This window comes from Coregonus clupeaformis, chromosome 37, assembly GCF_020615455.1.
Source record: "Coregonus clupeaformis isolate EN_2021a chromosome 37, ASM2061545v1, whole genome shotgun sequence".
Taxonomy (NCBI): Eukaryota; Metazoa; Chordata; class Actinopteri; order Salmoniformes; family Salmonidae; genus Coregonus; species Coregonus clupeaformis.
The window spans coordinates 14,288,237-14,308,823 of NC_059228.1; the positions used below are offsets into that span (position 1 = coordinate 14,288,237).

General features: G+C 46.1%; 1 protein-coding gene across 1 annotated transcript in view; it reads right to left on the reverse strand.

The window, feature by feature from the left end:
• LOC121553634 (transmembrane protein 150A) overlaps positions 1-20,587 on the reverse strand; it is a 55,376-nt gene that overhangs the window by 5,566 nt on the left and 29,223 nt on the right. The window contains exons 6-7 of the mRNA XM_041866899.2: positions 12,816-12,943; positions 174-351 (exon numbers count right to left, since the gene is read on the reverse strand). Coding sequence (XP_041722833.1) covers positions 174-351; positions 12,816-12,943 — 306 coding nt within the window. The remainder of the gene's footprint in view (positions 1-173; positions 352-12,815; positions 12,944-20,587) is intronic.

Genomic DNA, 20,587 nt, shown 5'->3' on the forward strand with positions numbered 1-20,587 from the left:
AGTATGAGCCTTGACTTAACACCTCATAACATCATCTCCTGTTTCTGTAGCATGAGGCAGCTTGATGTACCAGTACCCGCCATGGACAGGACACTAGTCTATCGCAGGGCCTTGGTTGTGAAGATAACAGATCTTATTGAGTTTGGTTCTATACCTTTCGCAGTAAAGGATACTAAGCACCAGGGTGATGAAGGCCAGTAGTGTCATGCCCAGTCGTAGGTGAGCCACGCTGTATTCTCCCTGAGTCTTGGCCAGCCTGTAGGTTAGAGCCGACTGCAGACACACAAACAGCATACTGGTGGGGAACGCTACCCCTGCCCCCACATAGTGGAGGATCTTAGCATTGTCCACCTGGGAGGGAGCGAGCGAGAGGGAAGGAGACGAGAGACAGAGAGGGGGGAGGTAGAAAGAAAGAGATGCATTTATTAGTATAGGGTTGATTTTCATTGTCTCAATGGGCATTGAACAAGTCACATACTGAATACACTGAAGAAGTCACATAGAAACATAATGGCATACGATACTAGACAGTTGAAAAGCCCTCTCTCTGTTCCAGCCTCTTGTGTTGCTGTGGCTCAGTTTGGCCAGAAGGGGGCAGCAGCAGTCAGTCATTGAAATAGTACTGAGTCAGGTAACTCATTGACCCTGCTGTTTTGTCATTAGAGCCACCTGCCACTTTTATCCTTTCTTTAGACATAAATAGATACTGTAGAGACAGAGAGAGAGAGATTTATGTTTATTTATTTCCCCTTTTGTACTTTAACTATTTGCACATAATATGACATTTTAAAGGCCGGGGACTTTAATGCAGGGAAACTTAAATCCGTTCTACCTCATTTCTACCAGCATGTTAAATGTGCAACCAGAGGAAAAAAAAACTCTAGACCACCTTTACTCCACACACAGAGACGCATACAAAGCTCTCCCTCGCCCTCCATTTGGCAAATCTGACCATAACTCTATCCTCCTGATTCCTGCTTATAAGCAAAAACTAAAGCAGGAAGCACCAGTGACTCAGTTAATAAAAAAGTGGTCAGATGACGCAGATGCTAAGCTACAGGACTGTTTTGCTAGCACAGACTGGCACATGTTCTGGGATTCTTCAGATAGCATTGAGGAGTACACCACATCAGTCACTGGCTTCATCAATAAGTGCATCGATGATGTCGTCCCCACAGTGACCGTACGTACATACCCCAACCAGAAGCCATGGATTACAGGAAACATCCGCACTGAGCTAAAGGGTAGAGCTGCCGCTTTCAAGGAGTGGGACTCTAACCTGGACGCTTATAAGAAATCCCGCTATGCCCTCCGACGAACCATCAAACAGGCAAAGAGTCAATACAGGACTAAGATTGAATCGTACTACACTGGCTCTGATGCTCGTCGGATGTGGCAGGGCTTGAAAACTATTACAGACTACAAAGGGAAGCACAGCCGCGAGCTGCCCAGTGACACAAGACTTCCAGACGAGCTAAACCACTTCTATGCTAGCGTCGAGGCAAGCAACACTGAAGCATGCATGAGAGCACCAGCTGTTCCGGATGACTATGTGATCACGCTCTCCGTAGCCGATGTGAGTAAGACTTTTAAGCAGGTCAACATTCACAAGGCCGCAGGGCCAGACGGATTACCAGGACGTGTACTCTGAGCATGTGCTGACCAACTGGCAAGTGTCTTCACTGACATTTTCAACATGTCCCTGACTGAGTCTGTAATACCAATATGTTTCAAGCAGACCACCATAGTCCCCGTGCCCAAGGACTCTAAGATAACCTGCCTAAATGACTCCCGACCCGTAGCACTGACGTCTGTAGCCATGAAGTGCTTTGAAAGGCTGGTCATGGCTCACATCAACAGCATTATCCCAGAAACCCTAGACCCACTCCAATTTGCATACCGCCCCAACAGATCCACAGATGATGCAATCTCTATTGCACTCCACACTGCCTTTTCCCACCTGGACAAGAGGAACACCTACGTGAGAATGCTATTCATTGACTACAGCTCAGCATTCAACACCATAGTGCCCTCAAAGCTCATCACTAAGCTAAGGATCCTGGGACTAAACACCTCCCTCTGCAACTGGATCCTGGACTTCCTGACGGGCCGCCCCCAGGTGGTAAGGGTAGGTAACAACACATCTGCCACACTGATCCTCAACACGGGGGCCCCTCAGGGGTGCGTGCTCAGTCCCCTCCTGTACTCCCTGTTCACCCATGACTGCATGGCCAGGCACGACTCCAACACCATCATTAAGTTTGCCGACGACACAACAGGTGTCGGCCTGATCACCGACAACGATGAGACAGCCTATAGGGAGGAGGTCAGAGACCTGGCCGTGTGGTGCCAGGATAGCAACCTCTCCCTCAACGTGACCAAGACAAAGGAGATGATTGTGGACTACAGGAAAAAAAAGAGGACTGAGCACGCCCCCATTCTCATCGACGGGGCTGTAGTGGAACAGGTTGAGAGCTTCAAGTTCCTTGGTGTCCACATCACCAACGAACTATCATGGTCCAAACACACCAAGACAGTCGTGAAGAGGGCACGACAAAGCCTATTCCCCCTCAGGAGACTGAAAAGATTTGGCATGGGTCCTCAGATCCTCAAAAAATTATACAGCTGCACCATCGAGAGCATCCTGACTGGTTGCATCACCGCCTGGTGTGGCAACTGCTTGGCCTCCGACCGCAAGGCACTACAGAGGGTAGTGCGTACGGCCCAGTACATCACTGGGGCCAAGCTTCCTGCCATCCAGGACCTCTATACCAGGCGGTGTCAGAGGAAGGCCCTCAAAATTGTCAAATATTCCAGCCACCCTAGTCATAGACTGTTCTCTCTGCTACCGCACGGCAAGCGGTACCGGAGTGCCAAGTCTAGGTCCAAAAGACTTCTCATCAGCTTCTACACCCAAGCCATAAGACTCCTGAACAGCTAATCATGGCTACCCGGACTATTTGCACTGCCCCCCCACCCCATCCTTTTACGCTGCTGCTACTCTGTTAATTATTTATGCATAGTCACTTTAACTCTACCCACATGTACATATTACTTCAACTACCTCAACTAGCCGGTGCCCCCGCACATGGACTCTGCACCGGTACCCCCCTGTATATATAGCCTCCCTACTGTTATTTTATTTTACTACTTCTGCTCTTTTTTTTCTCAACACTTTTTTTGTTGTTGTTTTATTTTCACTTTTTTGTTAAAAATAAATGCACTGTTGGTTAAGGGCTGTAAGTAAGCATTTCACTGTAATGTCTGCACCTGTTGTATTCGGCGCATGTGGCCACATTTTTTTATTGTTTATTTCCCATTGCCAATAAACCCCTTAAATTGAAATTGAAAATGAAATTGAGAGAGAGAGAGGGGGGAGAGGGGGGCAGAGAGAAAGAGAGCAAGACAGAATCAGAGAGAGAGAGAGAGAGAATCAGAGAGAGAAAGAGAGAATCAGAGAGAGAAAGAGAGGAGATACTGTAGAGAGAGCGTGAGAGAAAGAAAGAAGGAAAGCAAGAGGAGCGAGAGAGAGAGAGGTGAGAAAGAGGCCAGCGGTACAGTACAGTATAACGCCTCCTCAGTACAGCGGTACAGTACAGTATAACGCCTCCTCAGTACAGTGGTACAGTACAGTATAACACCTCCTCAGTACAACGGTACAGTATAACACCTCCTCAGTACAGCGGTACAGTATAACACCTCTTCAGTACAGCGGTACAGTACAGTATAACACCTCCTCAGTACAGCGGTACAGTATAACACCTCCTCAGTACAGCGGTACAGTACAGTATAACGCCTCCTCAGTACAGTGGTACAGTATAACACCTCCTCAGTACAGCGGTACAGTACAGTATAACACCTCCTCAGTACAGCGGTACAGTATAACACCTCCTCAGTACAGCGGTACAGTACAGTATAACACCTCCTCAGTACAGAGGTACAGTATAACACCTCCTCAGTACAGTGGTACAGTACAGTATAACACCTCCTCAGTACAGCGGTACAGTATAACACCTCAGTACAGCGGTACAGTACAGTATAACACCTCCTCAGTACAGAGGTACAGTACAGTATAACACCTCCTCAGTACAGTGGTACAGTACAGTATAACACCTCCTCAGTACAGCGGTACAGTATAACACCTCCTCAGTACAGCGGTACAGTACATTATAACACCTCCTCAGTACAGAGGTACAGTATAACACCTCCTCAGTACAGCGGTACAGTACAGTATAACACCTCCTCAGTACAGTGGTACAGTATAACACCTCCTCAGTACAGCACAGTATAACACCTCCTCAGTACAGCGGTACAGTATAACACCTCCTCAGTACAGCGGTACAGTACAGTATAACACCTCCTCAGTACAGAGGTACAGTACAGTATAACACCTCCTCAGTACAGTGGTACAGTACAGTATAACACCTCAGTACAGTGGTACAGTATAACACCTCCTCAGTACAGTGGTACAGTACAGTATAACACCTCCTCAGTACAGTGGTACAGTACAGTATAACACCTCCTCAGTACAGTGGTACAGTACAGTATAACACCTCCTCAGTACAGCGGTACAGTACAGTATAACACCTCCTCAGTACAGTGGTACAGTACAACACCTCAGTACAGCGGTACAGTATAACACCTCCTCAGTACAGTGGTACAGTACAGTATAACACCTCCTCAGTACAGTGGTACAGTACAGTATAACACCTCCTCAGTACAGCGGTACAGTACAGTATAACGCCTCCTCAGTACAGCGGTACAGTATAACACCTCCTCAGTACAGTGGTACAGTACAGTATAACACCTCCTCAGTACAGTGGTACAGTACAGTATAACACCTCCTCAGTACAGCGGTACAGTACAGTATAACGCCTCCTCAGTACAGCAGTACAGTACAGTATAACACCTCCTCAGTACAGTGGTACAGTATAACACCTCCTCAGTACAGCGGTACAGTACAGTATAACACCTCCTCAGTACAGCGGTACAGTACAGTATAACACCTCCTCAGTACAGCGGTACAGTACAGTATAACGCCTCCTCAGTACAGTGGTACAGTACAGTATAACACCTCCTCAGTACAGTGGTACAGTATAACACCTCCTCAGTACAGCGGTACAGTATAACACCTCCTCAGTACAGCGGTACAGTACAGTATAACACCTCAGTACAGCGGTACAGTACAGTATAACGCCACCTCAGTACAGCGGTACAGTACAGTATAACGCCTCCTCAGTACAGTGGTACAGTACAGTATAACACCTCCTCAGTACAGCGGTACAGTACAGTATAACGCCTCCTCAGTACAGTGGTACAGTACAGTATAACACCTCCTCAGTACAGTGGTACAGTATAACGCCTCAGTACAGCGGTACAGTACAGTATAACGCCTCCTCAGTACAGCGGTACAGTATAACACCTCCTCAGTACAGCGGTACAGTACAGTATAACACCTCCTCAGTACAGCGGTACAGTACAGTATAACACCTCCTCAGTACAGCGGTACAGTATAACGCCTCCTCAGTACAGCGGTACAGTACAGTATAACGCCTCCTCAGTACAGCGGTACAGTATAACACCTCCTCAGTACAGCGGTACAGTACAGTATAACGCCTCCTCAGTACAGCGGTACAGTATAACGCCTCCTCAGTACAGCGGTACAGTATAACGCCTCCTCAGTACAGCGGTACAGTACAGTATAACACCTCCTCAGTACAGCGGTACAGTACAGTATAACGCCTCCTCAGTACAGTGGTACAGTACAGTATAACACCTCCTCAGTACAGTGGTACAGTATAACACCTCCTCAGTACAGCGGTACAGTATAACACCTCCTCAGTACAGTGGTACAGTACAGTATAACACCTCCTCAGTACAGCGGTACAGTACAGTATAACACCTCCTCAGTACAGCGGTACAGTACAGTATAACGCCTCCTCAGTACAGTGGTACAGTACAGTATAACACCTCCTCAGTACAGCGGTACAGTACAGTATAACGCCTCCTCAGTACAGTGGTACAGTACAGTATAACACCTCCTCAGTACAGTGGTACAGTATAACGCCTCAGTACAGCGGTACAGTACAGTATAACGCCTCCTCAGTACAGCGGTACAGTATAACACCTCCTCAGTACAGCGGTACAGTACAGTATAACACCTCCTCAGTACAGCGGTACAGTATAACGCCTCCTCAGTACAGCGGTACAGTACAGTATAACACCTCCTCAGTACAGCGGTACAGTACAGTATAACGCCTCCTCAGTACAGCGGTACAGTATAACACCTCCTCAGTACAGCGGTACAGTACAGTATAACACCTCCTCAGTACAGCGGTACAGTATAACGCCTCCTCAGTACAGCGGTACAGTACAGTATAACGCCTCCTCAGTACAGCGGTACAGTATAACGCCTCCTCAGTACAGCGGTACAGTATAACACCTCCTCAGTACAGTGGTACAGTACAGTATAACACCTCAGTACAGCGGTACAGTACAGTATAACACCTCCTCAGTACAGCGGTACAGTACAGTATAACACCTCCTCAGTACAGCGGTACAGTATAACGCCTCCTCAGTACAGCACAGTATAACACCTCCTCAGTACAGCGGTACAGTACAGTATAACACCTCCTCAGTACAGCGGTACAGTATAACGCCTCCTCAGTACAGCGGTACAGTACAGTATAACGCCTCCTTGTCCCTCCTGAATCTGATTACGCTGCCAGGCTCAAACACACAATACACATAGGAGCATGTGACCACACACACAGGCCTCAGTGGCACCAGACAGTCCGATGGGACCTGATAACAGAACAGCACACACAAAGGAGCTTTAAAACAATACAGGGTACTGACCAGACCAAAGGGACCGACACAGAATGAATGAATGACATGTACTTGTGTGTCAAGTCACCTTTAGCAACTAGTATGCCAAGAGTGTGCAAAGCTGTCATAAATGCAAAGGGTGGCTATTTGAAGAATCTCAAATATAAAATATATTTTGTTTTGTTTAACACTTTTTTGGTTACTACATGTCTCCATATGTGTTATTTCATAGTTTTGATATTTTCACTATTATTCTACAATGTAGAAAATAGTAAAAATAAAGAAAAACCCTGGAATGAGTAAGTGTTCTAAAACTTTTGACCGGTAGTGTATCTCAATGGCTCTTCCTATAAAATCAAAGACAAAAACGGCCAGAGATGACAGCTCCAGTATATAATTACTGTTGACATATTCCACATAGCAGTGTTCCAGATATAGACAGCTTGCAGTGGAGTCACACCTCTCATCCCTCTCCCCGTTAGCAGTGTCCATAAGGTAAATCCTATTGCTTCTGGTCCAACACCTTCCCATTCCGGTCACACACCAGTAGAGCTGAGGAGAGGAAAGTACTGCCTTTCTGACAGTCTTTCCAATGTAAACCCCTTTAGCTAGCCATATGTTCGAATGCTGCCCGCCTGCCAAAGTCTGTAGTTGACTTTGGCAGGCAGCAAATGCTAGGATGTCATCAATCTAACTGTCGGAGGCAGGGTGAAGAGGCTGTGTAGCACACTGACATTTACATTTGAGTCATTTAGCAGACACTTATCCAGAGCAATTTACAGGAGCAATTAGGGTTAAGTGCCTTGCTCAAAGGCACGTCGGCAGATTTTTCACCTAGTCGGGTCGGGATTCGAACCAGTGACCTTTTGGTTACTGGCCCAACGCTCTTAACCGCTAGGCTGGCTACCTGCCTGCCCCACACACGCACATGCTTATAACCATAACAAAGTAACAAAGTAACTCTTGAAAGTGTGTCCTGGTAATATCCTGTATTTATTATGTTGCTAATGTTGCTTTATGGACTGACTGTAGCTTGAGGTAGGGGAGATTAGGTGAGAGGGACAAGCAGTTCAGAGGTCATGTAAGGGACGGAATAGAGGACCAAGAGGAGAAAAGAGAGAGGGTTAATTGTGAGAGAGTGAATAACAGGCTTAGAAAGAGAAGGTAGGAAGGATCATTCAGAACTGGGAGTGGTGTAAAGGTGAAATAGGTATAAAGAGAGGTGTGTGTGTGTGGCCCAGAGAACCTTCAGTTGTCTCTAGGGGAGAGAAGCAGACTGACTACCAGTCATGCCTTTCACACCTCCGCCCGCATGCCTGTCACATCCCCTCATCTCTCCTCTCCCTCTCTCCCTTCTTTCTCCCCTCTCCTCTCCCTCTCTCCCTTCTTTCTCCCCTCTCCTCTCCCTTCTTTCTCCCCTCTCCTCCCCCTCTCTCCCTTCTTTCTCCCCTCTCCTCCCCCTCTCTCCCTTCTTTCTCCCCTCTCCTCTCCCTCTCTCCCTTCTTTCTCCCCTCTCCTCTCCCTTCTTTCTCCCCTCTCCTCCCCCTCTCTCCCTTCTTTCTCCCCTCTCCTCCCCCTCTCTCCCTTCTTTCTCCCCTCTCCTCCCCCTCTCTCCCTTCTTTCTCCCCTCTCCTCTCTCCCTTCTTTCTCCCCTCTCCTCTCCCCCTTCTTTCTCCCCTCTCCTCTCCCTCTCCCCCTTCTTTCTCCCCTCTCCTCCCCCTCCTTTCTCCCCTCTCCTCTCCCTCTCTCCCTTCTTTCTCCCCTCTCCTCTCCCTCTCTCCCTTCTTTCTCCCCTCTCCTGCTTTCCTGTGGTCTCTCTCCCTTTTTTCTCCCCTCTCCTGCTTTCCTGTGGTCTCTCTCCCTTCTTTCTCCCCTCTCCTCCCCCTCTCTCCCTTCTTTCTCCCCTCTCCTCCCCCTCTCTCCCTTCTTTCTCCCCTCTCCTCCCCCTCTCTCCCTTCTTTCACCCCCTCCTCTCCCTCTCTCCCTTCTTTCACCCCCTCTCCTCCCTCTCCCTTCTTTCTCCCCTCTCCTCCCCCTCTCTCCCTTCTTTCTCCCCTCTCCTCTCCCTCTCTCCCTTCTTTCTCCCCTCTCCTCTCCCTTCTTTCTCCCCTCTCCTGCTTTCCTGTGGTCTCTCTCCCTTCTTTCTCCCCTCTCCTGCTTTCCTGTGGCCTCTCTCCCTTCTTTCTCCCCTCTCCTGCTTTCCTGTGGTCTCTCTCCCTTCTTTCTCCCCTCTCCTGCTTTCCTGTGGTCTCTCTCCCTTCTTTCTCCCCTCTCCTGCTTTCCTGTGGTCTCTCTCCCGGCCAGCGGCCACAGAGGGAACACCCGAAGAAATGTACTATTCAAATCCACCCCTGGTGTGTGTGTTTGTGTGTGTGTCTGGGGCCATCTATTCAGGTCCTCTCCTGTCTAAAAGGATCTGAGTCAAAGAGCCCTGCCCTGCCACAGTCTTGCATAACACAACATGATGTTCTAATGGTCTTATTATAGTCTAATACTGATGGTGTTGTTTCTGATGCTCTCTCTATCACTCTGTGAGGCTCTCATCTTAGGTTAGTGCTACTGTGCCAGCTGCAATCACTGCCTATTATATTTTCCCTGCTTCAAATTGGTCTACTAATGTGATTGTTAAATATGGTATGTCTATATGTATTTATGTAGCTATACATGTATAACATATCTATATTTGCATTGTTTTGCGTAGCTAATTTGTTGGATGAATTAAGTTTTATAGAATTGAATTGAGATTATATGTCATCCAACACCACCGCAGTGGAGACTGGCTCTGATTGGTGATTGAATACAGAAAGTTCCAGAGACTGACTCTGATTGGGTACAGATGGGGTCTGTGACACGTGTGCACACAGTGCTTTCCTGGCTGTTACAAACACACATGCCGTGATGACTCACTTCCCTCCCCCGTAATAAAATTTCCCCTCGGTTTTCCACAACGTACTGCTGGCAGACAGGCCCCAGAGGATAGGAGGGATAGAGGGAGAAAGGGATAGGAAAGGGAGTCCCTGCTGTTACTTTCGCTTTGACACACACACCAAAGAGGCTAAAGGCGTCCGCATGCTTCCCATCCGAAACAGTTCGTGCACATATTATGGCGACATTTTGTGACGTTTTTGTTCGTTTCGGTCTTCGGCAAGGGTTTTTTCGGTTGTTCGTGCACACAAAAAATCTTCCTGTGGCAAACCGAATTTCAGTAGCCGAAGTCTACGCCCCTTCTTTGGTGATTGGTCAACTGTAGGGATTTTTCAATATAGTGTTTGTTGTTGTTCAACGAGAGACGACTCGTTTTCATGCACATTGTTTTATTTAGAAATATTAGTTAGATGTACAATTGCGCGACTAAGATCTCCTCTGCAAAAACATCAAAATGAATGGCAGATTTCTTGAGTTAAATTATTTTAGATTAATTCAGACTATTTGGCTATGGCGTCTCAAAAATGGACAAACAGTACTATTGCTATATGCGAGCACACTAGTTTGGCTCGCCTAGCCGAACTGAAGCATGCTGACCCCTTTAACCCTACCCCTGTCAGAGCCCACACTTAAGCAAGGGACTGTGTTAAACTGGCCTCCGAGAGGTGTGGTTCAGAGGAGGCTGGTGGGAGAAGCTATAGGAGGACAGGCTCATTGTAATGACTGGAATGGAATAAATAGAATGTGTCAAACATGTGGTTTCCATATGTTAGATGTGTTTGATACCGTTCCATTGATTCCATTCCAACTATTACAATGAGCCCATCCTCCTATAGCTCCTCTCACCAGCCTCCTCTGGTGGGGCTAGAGGTGTGAGGCTGAATGAGAGGCCCTATCAACAGCTTCAGCGGAGTAGGGGTCCTAATACTGAAGAAAACCATTAAACTAAAACCATTCAACTAAAACACCATCAGAAGACTCCTTTCCCTGAGAAAAGAAAATATGTTGGCCAGCAGGTAGCCTAGCTGTAAAGAGCGTTGGGCCAGTAACGAAAGGTCACTGGTTTGAATCCCAAGCCGACTAGGTGAAAAATATTTTCTTGAGCAAGGGTTATCCTGCCCCGGGGCTCTAATTTGTCAGTCTATTGGTCACTAAACATGGTGCCTCACTCTCTCAACACACAACCCTGTCTTACAACCTCCCCCTGTCAGGAAGCTCGCTCATGAACACCTTGAGTCATATAAAGACATGGCATGATGACTAATTCTTAGTTAGGAATTTGAAGGTTTTGCTTTGATAAGATGAAGTTTCAGTTTGTTTGACAAAGACATTTGGGATGCTTCTCATTAATTATCCTTTTGTCTTTGTTTCTTTGTAAGTACTTTTATTTTATTATGTTATGATGTGAAACACTGTGTTACTTGTATTGAAAAGCGCTATTACAAATAAAGTTATTATTATTATTATAATCTTCAAATTCTGCACCTTTTCTAATATCCCTCTAGTGTATTTAGTAGGTGTACATTGCAAGGAAGGAGAGGGTGCAGTGGGAATATAAACTAAGCTGGACAGAAAGCTCAGACATACAGTACACAACTATGGAAGTAACACAACTTCCTGTATTTTCGCTGAGCCACCAGATTTGTTAGAGGGAACACAGAAAGACGTAAAATGCGCGCCTAAGACCTCCTCTGCAAAAACATCTAAATTAATGACTATTTTGAGGAGGTGTACACTGGCTACGGCGTCTCAAGGTGGGACAAACAGTATTATTGCCGCTTTTTCCTTGAGTATGCGAGTCACAAACGTTCACTTCGCCTAGTCGAGTTCTGCTAGGAGCAAACAGATCATAGTATGCAGACGCCTTAAGGAGAATCAGGGGAGTAGTGAAGGTGTCAGCTTTACACCTCTCCTCTCCAATTTTGTTATAAAGAGTCCATGTCTGGCATTCAGGGTAGAAACAGCCTGTACACACACCACTTCCTTCCACAAACACACCACCTGGAGCCCAGAACACCCAGAGAGTAGGCAGTAGAGTTGCAAAATATTTTATTTTTTTCAGAAATCCTGGTGGAGGATTCCTGAAATCAGGAAGGGAAAAAGCGGGTAGGTAATCCTCGGTCTAGGAATCGTCGTTCTCTGAAATACCTGGGAATTTTATGAATATTTGCAGAATTTTACAAGCCTAGTAGAGAGTAGGGATAGACAGAGAGAAGGAAAGAGGGAGGAAGTCATTCAGACATAATTGATTACAGGCAAAGGCCTAATGTACTGCATGTTTGTAAGAACCCCCGCTCCACTAGTCTCTACGGCAACCCTCCTATAGTACCCCAAATTGATGCCCCAAGTCACCCGCACATGCGCACACACACACAGCTCCAAGTCCAGGCACGGTGCCAAAGTTCCAAATATTTCAACTTGCAGAAACTCAGTCCTGAACAACCAACAACCACAGGGCAGGAATTAAGGTGGGGCGCTGCGTTAACTACCCTAATAGTGTGTGTGTGTATTGGTGTCTGTCTGTGTGTGTGTGTTCCCATATGTGAGTGGTCCATAACTACAACATGAAGCAGGTCTGGAATGCAGTGGCACCAGCAGAGGAAGGAGAGGAGAGAGAGGGAGGAGAGGAGGAGAGAATAGAGAAGGGTTGGGGCAGCGGAGGCGAGGTAGAGGTAGAGGGGGGGGGGGGGGCAGATGAGGAGAGTGAAGGATTAGGAGCAGCGGACAAATGGAGGTGTGGCGGGATATGAGGTGGTTGGGGGCACTGAGTTTTCCCTGAAAATACAAGATGATGCCAAGCCAAGTCTTTCCCTAACACATTTCTCCTGATGCATACTGTGAGACCTACACAACACTTGTTGGGAAAACTGGATTCTGGATGAAGCATCTCTTTATGGCAAAAAAAGGTGTGCCAATTTTCATGCTTCTATACCAAAGTGAACAATACTGTATCATTTGGAGCTTATCTACTGGACTATGATGCGGTGCTGCATGAAACTGTTGTGAAACAGCCATGAAAACGGTGGTTGTGGAACAGTTGTTGCGTTGCTGAACGTACGTACCTGGAAGTTGCCGATCATGATAAGTCCTGCAGCACAGATCCAGCCGGTGGACAGGCCCGCTGTGTTCAACACACAGTTCTGATACTTCTCTATCACATGGGCATAACGTAGGAATACTATCACCATCACTGTGGGGAGAGAGAGAAAGAGAGAGAGCTTTTCAGTGGTTTCCAGGAAATTCACGAGGTGACTGAATACTAGGGAAGGGAGGGGGAAGAAGAGGGAAGAGAGTGGGAGGGAGGGAGGGAGGGAGGGAGGGGAGAGTGTGAGGGAGGGAGGGGAGAGTGGGAGGGAGGGAGGGGAGGGAGGGAGGGGAGAGTGGGAGGGAGGGGGAGAGTGGGAGGGAGGGAGGGGAGAGTGGGAGGTGGGTAGAGAACTAGTGTCTTGACCTCAAGCCGAGATGCCCGGGTCATGTTCATAAGGTCATGCAACAGAAAACTTTTTTAAATGTTTTGCAACGGAAAACAAAAATGTTTCTAATTTCACAAGTCCACATAATGCCTCCCTGTTTCAGTTTTTTAAATTCTGTTTAATCCCTAATGAACAGGGGCCCGTTCCAAGGAGGGAGGGACTAGTACTGTGTTGACGTAGGGCCTCCACCACAGGCTCCTTAGGGTAGGGTTTCCTCAATGGTGGGTCGTAATACCATTGTTGCTCAACCCAGACAGGTGTTGGTATGGTGATTGCCGTGCCAACGCTGCCAACCCTGCCTAGCATCACTACAGGGGACACAGTCAGGACAAAGAGACAGAGAAGACAAAGGCACCACAGTTCTGACAATAACTTAAACATACACTATGGGAAATAAGGAATTCTGGCAGTAAACATGCGCCTAGGGGCAGAGTGACGTTGTGAAAGAACAGACCAACAAAAGCAGCTAGCTAGAGTTCCCCTGCCGCAGGGCATTAAGCTGAAGACACACGGACAGTGGTAAGAAGAAAATAAAATGGGGTTTCATTATGTGTGTGTGTGTGTGTGTGTTCAGTGCGCCCAAGTCATTTCAGAGAAGTGAGGTAAGTTACGAGCATGGAAAAACAAACGGCCTTGTCTCGTAGGAAAAGGAAATTATACCTTATTCCTCTCTCTGTGTTCTGGTTTCTATTCAACAGAGAACACTTTGAGAGGAGAAAGAAAGCTAATTGGCGTTTACTGCATTCAATTACAGTGTCTGTCTGGTCTGTGCACTGGCTGGTTGCCTAGCTAGCGGTCCTGGTCAATAAGGTCCAGCTGTGTTTTTACTTAAAAACAACAGTTTCCATATTGAAGCCTTCAATAGTGCTCGACCCTACTGTAGGCTTTTAATGCTGAAACATGTTGAAGTTTGATCACAAAATATAAATTTCCCCCTAAAACGGCTAAACTTCTCTGGCAGTACACTCAGTGTTGTTGACCATAGCAACAGTATCCTTCTCCTCTGAGAATACCGGTCATCCCTGTCATCCCATAATAGATTCAACAGCTAATACAATTTCCAACAGCTAATACCAAATTAAAGTAAACGTGCCCCTACCACAGAACATCATGTGCCTGTTCCTGTTCCTTCCCCTACCCCGCTGTCCCCACTACTCGCCGGGTTGCTCTGGTTCTCTCTGAACTCAGGAAGGAGAGGGGGAAACTGAGCCATGGCTTTGAGCCAGACCCACCCTGTATTCGAGAGTATGCTGCGTCTCAACCGATGGCGGGCACAACACAAACACCTCAGATGATGACATTTTTTTCATGAAATTATCAAATCGTTTGAAAACCCTTTCGTAAGCTTTTAAATTATATCAAACTCAACAGTTTATATCTTCCAGTGATGAAGACATGGATGTCTCATGGTATGATGGGGTATGCAAAATGGGTCAACTTTGGGCACTTCTATCTCCTGAATGTTTTGGCATTCAGGTCCAGAAAGTCACTTTCTGACCACTTCTTCCATGGGCAAATATGTATGGGAAGTTTGGTTCAAATCAAAAGGGGTGCAGTCAAAAAGTGATTGAAATCAAATGGAACGATGCATGCTCTAAAAAGTCAGCTGCTACACACCCTAAAGTCGCAGCTCCCTGAAGCTTCGATCGAAACCAAAGCTAATGTTTCTTCTATTCATTACGACCCCCTCCCTGTTTTCTACCCAATGTGGAGGGATTGGCTATCTGTGTTCTCACGTCAGAGCTAAGTTAAGCTATCTGTGTTCTCTGTGTTCTCACGTCAGAGCTTAGTTAAGCTATCTGTGTTCTCTGTGTTCTCACGTCAGAGCTAAGTTAAGCTATCTGTGTTCTCTGTGTTCTCACGTCAGAGCTAAGTTAAGCTGTCTGTGTTCTCTGTGGGGTCAAGTCAGAGCTAAGTTAAGCTATCTGTGTTCTCTGTGGGGTCAAGTCAGAGCTAAGTTAAGCTATCTGTGTTCTCTGTGTTTTTACGTCAGAGCTAAGTTAAGCTATCTGTGTTCTCTGTGGGGTCAAGTCAGAGCTAAGTTAAGCTATCTGTGTTCTCACGTCAGAGCTAAGTTAAGCTATCTGTGTTCTCACGTCAGAGCTAAGTTAAGCTATCTGTGTTCTCAAGTCAGAGCTAAGTTAAGCTATCTGTGTTCTCTGTGGGGTCAAGTCATAGCTAAGTTAAGCTATCTGTGTTCTCTGTGGGGTCAAGTCAGAGCTAAGTTAAGCTATCTGTGTTCTCTGTGTTTTTACGTCAGAGCTAAGTTAAGCTATCTGTGTTCTCTGTGGGGTCAAGTCAGAGCTAAGTTAAGCTATCTGTGTTCTCTGTGGGGTCAAGTCAGAGCTAAGTTAAGCTATCTGTGTTCTCTGTGGGGTCAAGTCAGAGCTAAGTTAAGCTATCTGTGTTCTCTGTGGGGTCAAGTCAGAGCTAAGTTAAGCTATCTGTGTTCTCTGTGGGGTCAAGTCAGAGCTAAGTTAAGCTATCTGTGTTCTCTGTGGGGTCAAGTCAGAGCTAAGTTAAGCTATCTGTGTTCTCTGTGGGGTCAAGTCAGAGCTAAGTTAAGCTATCTGTGTTCTCTGTGGGGTCAAGTCAGAGCTAAGTTAAGCTATCTGTGTTCTCTGTGGGGTCAAGTCAGAGCTAAGTTAAGTGAGGGAAAGCTTTTATTGAGGCTCCAGGAGGGACAAATGTCCTGGGCTACGTCCCTAACGGCACCCTATTTCCTACATAGTACACTACTTTTAACCAGCGCCCTCTGAATAGTGCACTGTAGGGAATAGTGTGTCATTTGGGTCGCAGTCCTGCACTAAAATATGTAATGTTTAAAGGGATAGTTCACCCAAATTACAAAAATGGCACATTGGTTTTCTTACCCTATAAGTAGACTATGGACAAGGTATGGCAGCAATCCATGCTTTGGTTTAGTTTCCCTGGCACTTTTTCCACATGATCAATATTAGCATTTTTTGCACATCATGTTCAAATCATCCAAAAGTATCTAGAATTGATTGTGAAGCTCCACAGAGTCATTAATAGATTAACATGATGTGTGAAAAATGCTAATATTGGTCCCATGACTAGAATTGGATTTGTGCAACAAATGCTAAAACATTAGCATGTGGAAACAGTGCCAGGGAAACTAAACCCTTTGGGTGAACTATCCCTTTAAACTCAGTAAGTCTCATTTACGTTATTTGTGATGGTGAAATACCAAACTGTCGGGCGACAAAACAAACCCAGGCAAGACATAATGTCAACAAACCCAGGCAAGACATAATGTCAACAAACCCAGGCAAGACATAATGTCAACAAACCCAGGCAAGATATAATGTAAACAAACCCAGGCAAGACATAATGTCAACAAACCCAGGCAAGACATAATATAAACAAACCCAGGCCAGTCATAACGTTCTCGTTATGAGAGTTCTCAAGCAGCCGCTGGGCCAGCCACCCTTCTATCAGTCAGTATCAGACAGCTGGTGTTCTCCTTTTCTTGTAGCCTACAAAAAGCATGTAGGCAACTCTACTGCATTATAACAATTCAAATTTACAAGTGGAGTCAGCTATGAACGTTAGTGCAGTAAAATGTCATTCTATTTTACATAGTCAAGCTCAACAATATAGGTCTCCTACTGCGGTGCAACGGTAAAGCCATTATCTGCTTGATCTCTTGCAGTGCAAACACTTGCCTGGAAAAGTCGACCCTCAGCAACTATAGGGTTGAATTATAAAATACATTTGCCATCAAAAGACTGCAATAGTAAACTCAACGTCCAAGAGGAAAACAACCAGCCAGCTAGTAACTCCAGCAAATACAATGTAGATAGTATGTATAAGCTGGAAGTAGAGGCCTAAGCATTGTTGTTCACTAGTTTACTCCAATTAGGGAAGGGGTGGTGGGGTTGGAATGTAATAAAGGGAAATATATTTTAAAAAAGGAAATGTATATGTATGTGTATATATGTATGTGTGTGTGTATATACACTGCTCAAAAAAATAAAGGGAACACATCCTAGATCTGAATGAATGAAATAATCTTATTAAATACTTTTTTCTTTACATAGTTGAATGTGCTGACAACAAAATCACACAAAAATTATCATTGGAAATCAAATTTATCAACCCATGGAGGTCTGGATTTGGAACCACCCTCAAAATTAAAGTGGAAAACCACACTACAGGCTGATCCAACTTTGATGTAATGTCCTTAAAACAAGTCAAAATTAGGCTCAGTAGTGTATGTGGCCTCCACGTGCCTGTATGACCTCCCTACAACGCCTGGGCATGCTCCTGATGAGGTGGCGGATGGTCTTCTGATGGATCTCCTCCCAGACCTGGACTAAAGCATCCGCCAACTCCTGGACAGTCTGTGGTGCAACGTGGCGTTGGTGGATGGAGCGAGACATGATGTCCCGGATGTGCTTAATTGGATTCAGGTCTGGGGAACGGGCGGGCCAGTCCATAGCATCAATGCCTTCATCTTGCAGGAACTGCTGACACACTCCAGCCACATGAGGTCTAGCATTGTCTTGCATTAGGAGGAACCCAGGGCCAACCGCACCAGCATATGGTCTCACAAGGGGTCTGAGGATCTCATCTCGGTACCTAATGGCAGTCAGGCTACCTCTGGCGAGCACATGGAGGGCAGTGCGGCCCCCCAAAGAAATTCCACCCCACACCATGACTGACCCACCGCCAAACCGGTCATGCTGGAGGATGTTGCAGGCAGCAGAACGTTCTCCACGGTGTCTCCAGACTCTGTCACGTCTGTCACGTGCTCAGTGTGAACCTGCTTTCATCTGTGAAGAGCACAGGGCGCCAGTGGTGAATTTGCCAATATTGGTGTTCTCTGGCAAATGCCAAACGTCCTGCACGGTGTTGGGCTGTAAGCACAACCCCCACCTGTGGACGTCGGACCCTCATACCACCCTCATGGAGTCTGTTTCTGACCGTTTGAGCAGACACATGCACATTTGTGGCCTGCTGGAGGTCATTTTGCAGGGCTCTGGCAGTGCTCCTCCTGCTCCTCCTTGCACAAAGGCGGAGGTAGCAGTCCTGCTGCTGGGTTGTTGCCCTCCTACAGCCTCCTCCACGTCTCCTGATGTACTGGCCTGTCTCCTGGTAGCGCCTCCATGCTCTGGACACTACGCTGACAGACACAGCAAACCTTCTTGCCACAGCTCGCATTGATGTGCCATCCTGGATGAGCTGCACTACCTGAGCCACTTGTGTGGGTTGTAGACTCCGTCTCATGCTACCACTAGAGTGAAAGCACCGACAGCATTCAAAAGTGACCAAAACATCAGCCAGGAAGCATAGGAACTGAGAAGTGGTCTGTGGTCACCACATGCAAAACCAGTCCTTTATTGGGGGTGTCTTGCTAATTGCCTATAATTTCCACCTGTTGTCTATTCCATTTGCACAACAGCATGTGAAATTTATTGTCAATCAGTGTTGCTTCCTAAGTGTACAGTTTGATTTCACAGAAGTGTGATTGACTTGGAGTTACATTGTGTTGTTTAAGTGTTCCCTTAATTTTTTTGAGCAGTGTATATACAGTGGGGAAAAAAAGTATTTAGTCAGCCACCAATTGTGCACGTTCTCCCACTTAAAAAGATGAGAGAGGCCTGTAATTGTCATCATAGGTACACGTCAACTATGACAGACAAAATGAGAAAAAAATATCCAGAAAATCACATTGTAGGATTTTTTATGAATTTATTTGCAAATTATGGTGCAAAACAAGTATTTGGTCAATAACAAAAGTTTCTCAATACTTTGTTATATACCCTTTGTTGGCAATGACACAGGTCAAACGTTTTCTGTAAGTCTTCACAAGGTTTTCACACACTGTTGCTGGTATTTTGGCCCATTACTCCATGCAGATCTCCTCTAGAGCAGTGATGTTTTGGGGCTGTCGCTGGGCAACACAGACTTTCAACTCCCTCCAAAGATTTTCTATGGGGTTGAGATCTGGAGACTGGCTAGGCCACTCCAGGACCTTGAAATGCTTCTTACGAAGCCACTCCTTCGTTGCCCGGGCGGTGTGTTTGGGATCATTGTCATGCTGAAAGACCCAGCCACGTTTCATCTTCAATGCCCTTGCTGATGGAAGGAGGTTTTCACTCAAAATCTCACGATGCATGGCCCCATTCATTCTTTCCTTTACACGGATCAGTCGTCCTGGTCCCTTTGCAGAAAAACTGCCCCAAAGCATGATGTTTCCACCCCCATGCTTCACAGTAGGTATGGTGTTCTTTGGATGCAACTCAGCATTCTTTGACCTCCAAACACGACGAGTTGAGTTTTTACCAAAAAGTTCTATTTTGGTTTCATCTGACCATATGACATTCTCCCAATCCTCTTCTGGATCATCCAAATGCACTCTAGCAAACATCAGACGGGCCTGGACATGTACTGGCTTAAGCAGGGGGACACGTCTGCACTGCAGAATTTGAGTCCCTGGCGGCGTAGTGTGTTACTGATGGTAGGCTTTGTTACTTTGGTCCCAGCTCTCTGCAGGACATTCACTAGGTCCCCCCGTGTGGTTTTGGGATTTTTGCTCACCGTCCTTGTGATCATTTTGACCCCACGGGGTGAGATCTTGCGTGGAGCCCCAGATCGAGGGAGATTATCAGTGTTCTTGTATGTCTTCCATTTCCTAATAATTGCTCCCACAGTTGATTTCTTCAAACCAAGCTGCTTACCTATTGCAGATTCAGTCTTCCCAGCCTGGTGCAGGTCTACAATTTTGTTTCTGGTGTCCTTTGACAGCTCTTTGGTCTTGGCCATAGTGGAGTTTGGAGTGTGACTGTTTGAGGTTGTGGACAGGTGTCTTTTATACTGATAACAAGTTCAAACAGGTGCCATTAATACAGGTAACGAGTGGAGGACAGAGGAGCCTCTTAAAGAAGAAGTTACAGGTCTGTGAGAGCCAGAAATCTTGCTTTGTTTGTAGGTGACCAAATACTTATTTTCCACCATAATTTGCAAATAAATTCATTAAAAATCCTACAATGTGATTTTCTGGATTTTTTTTTCTCAATTTCTCTGTCATAGTTGACGTGTACCTATGATGAAAATTACAGGCCTCTCTCATCTTTTTAAGTGGGAGAACTTGCACAATTGGTGGTTGACTAAATACTTTTTTCCCCCACTGTATATATATATTAATATGTATGTATGTATGTATGTATGTATGTATGTATGTATATATATATATATATTGTGACGTCACGAGAGGCTACACAGCTTTCAGCGGGATTGCTCAAGTAGTGCAAGGAGACAAGGTTCAAACAAAACAAGGATTTTATTATAGGTCTTGGGAAATTAACGAAAATATAACAAAATTCTGTTCTCTT